The 8,392-nt window shown below is 34.7% G+C and overlaps 1 protein-coding gene across 1 annotated transcript; it reads left to right on the top strand.

Moving 5' to 3' along the window:
• Positions 1-212: 212 nt before the first annotated feature.
• LOC131041938 (ethylene-responsive transcription factor WIN1-like) lies at positions 213-1,023 on the top strand. The gene is made up of 2 exons (XM_057975207.1): positions 213-320; positions 443-1,023. Exons 1-2 carry the CDS (start codon positions 241-243, stop codon positions 600-602), a joined length of 240 nt encoding a protein of 79 aa, XP_057831190.1. The 5' UTR covers positions 213-240; the 3' UTR covers positions 603-1,023.
• The last annotated feature ends 7,369 nt before the right edge of the window (positions 1,024-8,392 follow it).

The raw sequence follows: 8,392 nt of genomic DNA, 5'->3' as shown, positions 1-8,392 counted from the left end.
CCTACATCAATTCTTTAGGACCATTACATTTTTTCATGTTTGGTTTCTTTATCGAAGCTTTGAATAGTAATGTTATGGTTGGATTTGATCTCCCAACTTACAAGATAGTTACGTCGTACCTTATTAACTTTATTTTCTCTAAGTTATCATAGATTTGAAAATAAAAAGATTTCTTATAAAGACATTAATTCAACGGATATTTGGTTCTGGGTTCTGAATTCTTATACAAAAGAAGAGAAAATGGGAGGGATAAAGAAATATCGTGGTGTGAGACAACGCCCCTGGGGCTCTTGGGTTGCTGAGATTCGTCATCCAATCCTGTATATTCTTTAATACTTGTGTTTATCTTTATTTTCATTCTTCTGGGTCTTATATATAATCTAAACCAGTATGCTCACTAGTTTTAGATCCTTCGTGAAATCATCTATGATTGTTATTGTAGGAAGAAGAGGGTGTGGCTTGGAACATATGAAACAGTGGAAGAAGCAGCTTGTGCATATGATGAAGCTGCTGTAATTGTGCGTGGTCATGGTTGCAACAAAAATCTTCCTCATAATTATAACTCAGAGAGAGAAGAGTTTTGTCCACGAAATGATTTGTAAGCTCCGCCATCTCAATATGGCCTCCATGAAAAAGGTTTTTCTGCATATGTTGCTAAGGAGGAGGGCTCCATATTCTCTTCCCCTTCTTTTATCTGCCTGAAGTTAGACAATGAGAAATCCAATCAATTGGGAATCTGGCAAAACAAAGTGGGTGGTGGTGGAGAAGATGAATCCACCTGGGTCATGAAAGTTGAAATTCCCCCAATGAAAGTGAATAATGATAGAGATGAGGACAGAGCTCCAGAGATGATAGAAGAGCTTCTTCAACTGTGCAATACTTCCTGAGCTGCAACATAACCATTGTGGTAGGATGAATGTTTTGTAGATAGTAATGGTGGGTAAAAGCATAAAAGTGTGTCACTTTTAGGTCAACTTATTAGCATAAGTGAATTTAAGTAATTTTGACTAAAAATTAATTTTAGTCAAACATATGGTGTATAGAGATTCATTATAGCTATGTTATATATGGGCCACAACTTTTTCAATTGAAATTATCTACTAAATGTATATTTTATATCACTTTAAGTCTAATTACCAATTTTATTTTATTTTTTGAAAAACTCGATGTTTCCACAACTCTTACTCTTATAAATAACTTTTTTGAAATGTAAAAATACCTTTTTTAAGATCTATAAGTGAATTTTCCAATGTATATAATTTTTCATATTTTAATTAGTTTTTTATATTTTATATATTATTTTTATTGAAAGTAGGTCATCAACACTAAAATATAAGGTTGACTATCTTGTGAAGGAAAAATACTAAAAGTTATTTAAAATTTTTGAAAAAAATAAAAGCACTAGAGAAAAGAGTCTATGTCAAGATTATATAATTATTTTCTAATTTGGATAAATATTTAAAAAAAAAGGTGACGCCGAATGGAAAGAGTATATTTCAGTATACGTGACTTTTCAAATTTATTGAAAAATATCTATACATAAAAAATAGTTTAAAATATATTTTTGCACTAAAGTTTCAAGTTATCAATATACACAAAAAAATTGAAGAAAAAAAGGTAAAATTTACTATATAAAGTGTGACGCTTCGTGTAACTTCAATTTCAGCATTTTATCAACAACTAAATTATAGTGTTTACTTTATAAGAAAGTATATTCAAATAATTTTTTAAATTTTTTTAAAAATTACAAACATAAAATACATAAAAAAAAATATGCATTCTATTAGTTTGCATCATTTTAAAATTCAAACCATATATATCACTTTCTATTGATTCAATTTAAAAAGTTGAATCAACATTGGTCATTTCCTTTATAAAAGTGTGACACAACTTTGTGCTTTTACCTTGGTAGTTATTGAAAGAAACGGCTATTCAGTTTCTAGGATGCACTAATATTTAAGGTATGTATAAATTATGGTGTATGAAGGTAAGTTATTCATTGGTGCATCCTAAGGGTTGGATAGTCATTTTCGTCATTGAAGAACTAAAGTCAATAGAATATTTAGTAGGTAGGAAAAAGTAACTTGTAGATGGTGATGCAATGAATTTAAGTGTGGCTATGCTTTCAAACAGAGAAAGTGGAGGATACGGTGGATTTAGGAACCATCTCAAGTTCAAAAATGTCAAGCTTAAGTGAGGTAAATCTAAAAATGTTTGAAAACATACTTTGAATAGATTGGTTAGAACAAGCATGTGGGTAAAGATAGTTTAGCTTTTGGGCTGAGGCTGAGTGCTTTTCAGTTGGGTAATGCTCCAAAAATAAGGTTGAACAATTTTAAGTGATAATTTATAAGAGTTGTTCTATGTTATATTAGACACATACAAATGGTAAAATATATATTTTAAAAGAAAAAAAATGTATAATTTTTGTTTTGTCTTAATGAATATTTGATTATTTCTAATTTATTTAATTATCATATGTTTTGGTATAAGGTGAATTTGTAGAATTGTTAAAAGATTAACCAACATGAAAATGGCACCCTCCCACCATGCCATCTTTGTGACACTCTTACATTCCTAGTATCTTGTTATAATATTAAAGTTGTAAGTGATACTTTAAAAGAGGTGTTCTTTGTTACATTAGACACATAAAAAAAATGGTAAAATTTGTTTTATTTTAAAAGAGAAAAATTGTATGATATGTTTTTTTTGTTTGAATGAATATTTGATTATTTGTAATTCAATTAACCAACAAATGTTTTGTTATAGGATGAAATTTGTAAAATTGTTGAGAGATTAACTAGCATAAAAATGACACCTTCACACCATGCATCTCCATGACACTCTTACATCCCTTGTACCTTGTTATAATATTAAAGCATAAATTATAAAAATAAATGTTTCTTTAAGTGTCTATCTTTCAAAACTTTTAGGGAAACATATTTAATATAGAATTCTTTGAATCTGAGAGTTATATTTGCTTCATATTCTCCTCAACTTGAAAGGTGTAATTAATTTTTTCCCTCTTGAGACATCATCAAAGTAGTATCCTCCCCATCAATAAAATAATAGTGTCATAACACACGCCACTAGTACCAATTGCTAATGGGGATTGCAAAACCACCATTATGGAGGTACAAAAGCAAGTAAGGGGAAAGATATGGTAGACTATATCTTGATGCAAACCTCTTTTCAAAAAGGAGCTTCAAGGTTAGAGGATAGGATGTTTTTTATGGCCCCATAGATCTTTTTTAATTCTTTCAAAAATTGAAGATTAGTGTGGAAGGATTTTCACACTAAGATAATATGGATGAGGTTGAGAAAAGATCATTGGAACAAATTGGATTCAAACTATCATTTTGGATATGTCATTTGTGCTCATATGTATGTGTGTGTGTGTATAACTAATTTAATAAAGGATTAGAATATACCCATGTGTATATGTGTGTGTGTGGTTGTCATTGATGTCAAACTTGTTCCAGATAATTGTTGGTTCACAATGCCTATGGTGCAAAGATATCTTGCTATGTTGGTGTTGTAGTTGTTCTATTGGTTGTTTCAGAAGTGTTCAAGTCTGGAAAGTGTTGTTGATGTTTTTATCTTCTTTGGTTATGATTTTGGTATTATGGATGTGATAGTTCTGTGCTCTAGAAATATATTTGTGTTCTCTGGATGTTGTGGCATATTTCATACCTAGTTGTGATATTCTATGTTAAACCTATCTTTGGGTCTGGATATGATTTGTGGAAGGTAATTTGATGTGTTATGGGTCTCATCATAATGTGTGGAGATCCAAATAAGATTTATTTTCATTGGAGAATATGTTTTGGCCCATTAATTGTCTATATGGATGCGTTGCATGTTGGGATGTTATAAATTTTGTTCCAGTGAATGAGGATTAGTGGATTGAGCTTAGGAAGATGTGTTTTGGTCTCCTCTTTCTCCTGGAGTGGATTAGTATGTTTATTTTGGTCTGAAAGATGTATTTTTTTCGATTGACTCGATTCAAGATTTTATGATCTATCTTGTATATAAAGAATGACTATGACTGAGTTGATAATGGTGAAGAGAAGAGTGTGAGAGAGGATGTGTGTGATGTGAAGATAATCAGCAAATTTTAGTGAAGAGAAGAGAAAATGAGTGGAGTTCAAATGATATGCAAGTTGTTTTAGATTGTGTCAAAGGTATGAGACAATATGTTGACAGATGAGGTTAGCAAAATGTGAATTGATGTTGGTCACTTGATGCAGAGTTCAAGGACAACTTCATGATCAAGAGATCCTTCTTTTCAAATCATTTTTGTATCTTTCCCTATTGGAATTAGCATTAGGTTTGCAAGTCTTCTTGTGTATCTTGCCCCAAGAGAAGTTAGCCTTGGTCTGCAAGTTCAGAGAATTGATCTCCTTCATTGTAATCTGATAGACATAGTGGATATATTTTGTGGGCAATTTTTCACCATTTTGTTTTCCTATTTGGGTTTTCCATGTAGAAAATATCAGTGTTCATGTGTTGGATATGTGTTGTTGATTAATTGTTTATGTGCTAAAATAATTTTTATTCAAGACTGCTTCACCCTCCCCTCTCAATCCTACTGTAGGTTCAACAATTGGTATCAGAGAAAGGTTCCTCTTGAGTAAGCTTAACCACTTGAGGTAGATCCGGTATGGCATAGGACATGCATAACAAGAAACCACCCTTTGATGGTACAAACTTTGCATACTAGGAGAGAATGGAATCACATTTGGAGACATTACATAATGGAATGTGGGAAATCATTCATATTGGATATACACCCTTCCAAGGTGATCCTCCAACTCTGGATGAGATAAAGTCAAAGGAGACTAATGTGAAGGCTCGAGCTATAATTTTTAGTTATATAAGTGATTCAATGTTTGGAAGATTAAAAGTATTAAAAGAAGCTAAAGTTGTATGGAATAAGCTATGTTTGTCATTTGAAGGATATTCAAAGACAAAACAAACCAAGCCTAGCCAAAAAAAATAATAATAATAATAAAAGTTCCTCAAGACCCATACGGGTTTTGACCTGAACATTATATTTAATAATAAAAAATAAGTTCCTCAAAACCTGTATGAGTTTTGAGAAACAATTTCTCATAACCCGTACTGGTTATGCAAAACTAGAAGTTTTGCCTTAGTTTTGCATAACCTGTATGGGTTATGTAGAACTAGGAACCAAAGAGGAAGTGGGAAGAGAGAGGGTTATGTAGAACTAGGAACCAAAGAGGAAGTGGGAAGAGAGAGAGAGAGAGAGAGAGAGAGAGAGAGAGAGAGAGAAGGGAGAGAGGGTGAGAATAGGATTCAGAGAGAGAGAGAGAGAGAGAGAGAGAGAAGGGAGAGAGGGTGAGAATAGGATTCAGAGAGAGAGAGAGAGTAGGGGGTAGGAAGAGAGCAATAGAATAGGATAAGGAGAGGGGGAGGGAGAGAGAGTTAGAGAGAGAGGGTGAGAATAGGATTAAGAGAGGGAGAGGAAGAGAGGATTAAGAGAGGGAGAGAGAGAGAGAGAGAGAGAGAGAGAGAGAATATGATAGGGAGAGGGGGAGGGAGAGAGTTAGAGAGAGAGAGAGATTAGGGGGTAGGAAGAGAGGGATATAATAGGATAAGGAGAGGGGGAGGGAGAGAGAGTTAGAGACAAAGAGAGAAAGGGATAGGAAGAGAGGGAGAGAGATAGGGAAAGAAAGAGAAGGGAGAGAGGGTGAGAATAGGAGAGAGAGAGAGAGAGTAGGATAGGGAGAGGGAGAGGGAGAGATAGTTAGAGAGAGAGAGAGATTAGGGGGTAGGAAGAGAGGGATAGAATAGGATAAGGAGAGGGGGAGGGGGAGAGAGTTAGAGACAAAGAGAGAAGGGCATAGGAAGAGAGGTAGAGAGAGATAGGGAAAGAAAGAGAAGCGAGAGAGGGTGAGAATAGGATTAAGAAAGAGAGAATAGGATAAGGAGAGGGGGAGGGAGGGAGAGGGAGAGAGGGAGATTGGGAAAAGGAGAGAGAGAGAGAGAGAGTAGGATAAGGAGAGGGGGTGAGAGAGAGAATTAGAGAGAGACTAGGGAGATAGGGAGGGGGATAGAGAGAGAGAGTAGGGGGTAGGAAGAGAGGGATAGAATGGGATAAGGTGAGGGGGAGGGAGAGAGTGTTATAGATAGAGAGAGAAGGGGATAGGAAGAGAGTGAGAGAGATAGGGAAATAAAGAGAAGGGAGAGAGGGTGAGAATAGGATTGAGAGAGAGAGAGGGAAATAAAGAGAAGGGAGAGAGGGTGAGAATAGGATTGAGAGAGAGAGAGAGTATGGGGAGAGGGGGTAAGTAGAGAACAGGGGATAAGAAGAGAGGGAGAGAATAGGATAAGGAGAGGGGAGAGAGAGAGGGAGAGAATAGGATAAGGAGAGGGGAGAGAGAGAGAGAGAGAGGGAGGGAGATTGCGAAAATGAGAGGGGGGAGGATGAGAGGGGGGAGGGAGAGAGGGAGATTTGGAAAAGGAGAGAGAGAGAGAGAGAGAGAGAGAGAGAGAGAGTAGGGTCAAGAGAGGGGGAGGGGGAGAGAGAATATGATAAGATAATGAGAGGGGGAGGGAAAGGGGGGAGAGGTAGAGGTAGGGGGAGAGAAAGAGAGAGAAGGGGGAGAGGGTGATAATAGGATAGGATAATGAGATTGAGAGAGGGATAGGGAGAGAGAGAGAGAGAGTAGGATGAGGAGAGGGTGAGAGACATGAGGTAGAGAGAGAACGAGAAGGAGAAGAGGGTGAGAGAGTTGGAAGAGAGAGAAGTGTGAGGGGGATAGAGATGAGATAGAACTCAAGGAGGATAATTAGGGCTCAAAACAGACAGAGATGGTGATGGGGAAGGAAGACGAGAAAGAGGAAAAGAAGAGAGACATGCATGTATACAAACATATATAAATATATGTATATATAACTATAGATATGCATATATACATACATAAACATATATTATCTATGTATGTCTATACATATGTGTAGTAAATGCTAAGTTTACAAGCCTACATTTTGATGTCTTCATAACCTGTACAGGTTTTGTGAAACTCAAAATGATGTCTTCATAACCCGTACTGGTTTTGTGAAACTCAAAATGATGGTTTTTCATAACCTGTATGGGTTTTGTGAAACTCAAAATGATGTTTTTCATAACCTGTACTAGTTTTGTGAAACTCAAAATGATAGTTTTTTATAACCCGTACGGGTTTTGTGAAACTCAAAATGATGGTTTTAGTTATACATAACCTGTATGGGTTATGTAGAACTATGAATGGTACTTTTTTTTTTTCAAAACCCGAGCAGGTTTTGGCTTGGTAAGAGGATTGGAAAATGACCCTAAGGCTTGCAAGCCCATTTTCCCTCCATTTTTGTCCCTTTACACATTTTTTCATCTTCCAACATGATTTCTTGACTTTATCATCATCAGGTTTACAAATGATAAAAAGGGTATCTCTAAAATTACCACCATAATCTCACACATCTTCTCACCTTTCTGACCATATAAATATTTCTATTTTTGGACAACATTATCATAGTAAACTTTAATTTTCTTTACCATTGCCTTGACAATCCTCATAGACATACATCTACCATTTTTTTAATAACTTTTGATATACTTGACCAAATTCAAAATAAATTACATATTATTGTTCTAAACTAGATTATATATAATTTTAAAAAAATAAGTTCTCATTTTCGATTATTTTGATGCAAGTTATGTCCAACGCATGAACAGGTACCAAATTTTCAAGATGCGATCACTTAAAAAAATCATAAAAAAAATAAAAAACTTCTAGATCTCAATCTTACCTATCATCCTACCAAAGGGTTTTGAAAAATACTAAATCTAACTATATATTTTGTGTAGCGCACGAAAAAAGCTATGTTATGTTTTTCAAGAACAATTTTTTGTGCGAGAGAGGTTTGACCCTCTTAATCTTATCCAATTTTAAAAAACTTTAGTATTTTAGAAACTAGATTTAGACTACTACAATTTTTATTCTTTTCTCAACTCCTTGTTTTGAGTGCGTGACCTTCAAATATCTCTTTGAAGTTCAGGTTTACCTGTTTTCAAAAAAAAGTGGCCACTTATACCCCCTTTCTGTTCACCATCTTGGTGCACTTACCCCATTACATGCTAAAATAGAACCTAATACATGGATCATTGACTTCGGATGTTCAAACCATATGACCGGTGATAAAGACATGTTTGTTAATCTCAAGAAATATGATGGTGGATTAGCGAAATTTTCCAGAGAAGATGGAGCAGCTATTCGAGGTATTGGAAGTGTTTCTATTGATGGTAAGCATAAAATTGATGATTTTTATTATATTGAAGGATTAAGACAGTTTGTTAATTGTTAGTTAGGTGTGTAGAAAAAATTATGAA

This window comes from Cryptomeria japonica, chromosome 1 (assembly GCF_030272615.1).
Source record: "Cryptomeria japonica chromosome 1, Sugi_1.0, whole genome shotgun sequence".
NCBI classification, from domain to species: domain Eukaryota; kingdom Viridiplantae; phylum Streptophyta; class Pinopsida; order Cupressales; family Cupressaceae; genus Cryptomeria; species Cryptomeria japonica.
Note: the sequence above shows the minus strand (reverse complement) of the source record. Positions and strands in the feature narration are given on the sequence as shown.

Coding starts and splice junctions, on each gene's coding strand:
- LOC131041938 (XM_057975207.1), top strand. CDS start 241: ATGGGAGGGATAAAGAAATATCGTGGTGTGAGACAACGCCCCTGGGGC. Junction 321..442: donor GAGATTCGTCATCCAATCCT/GTATATTCTTTA, acceptor TTGTTATTGTAG/GAAGAAGAGGGTGTGGCTTG.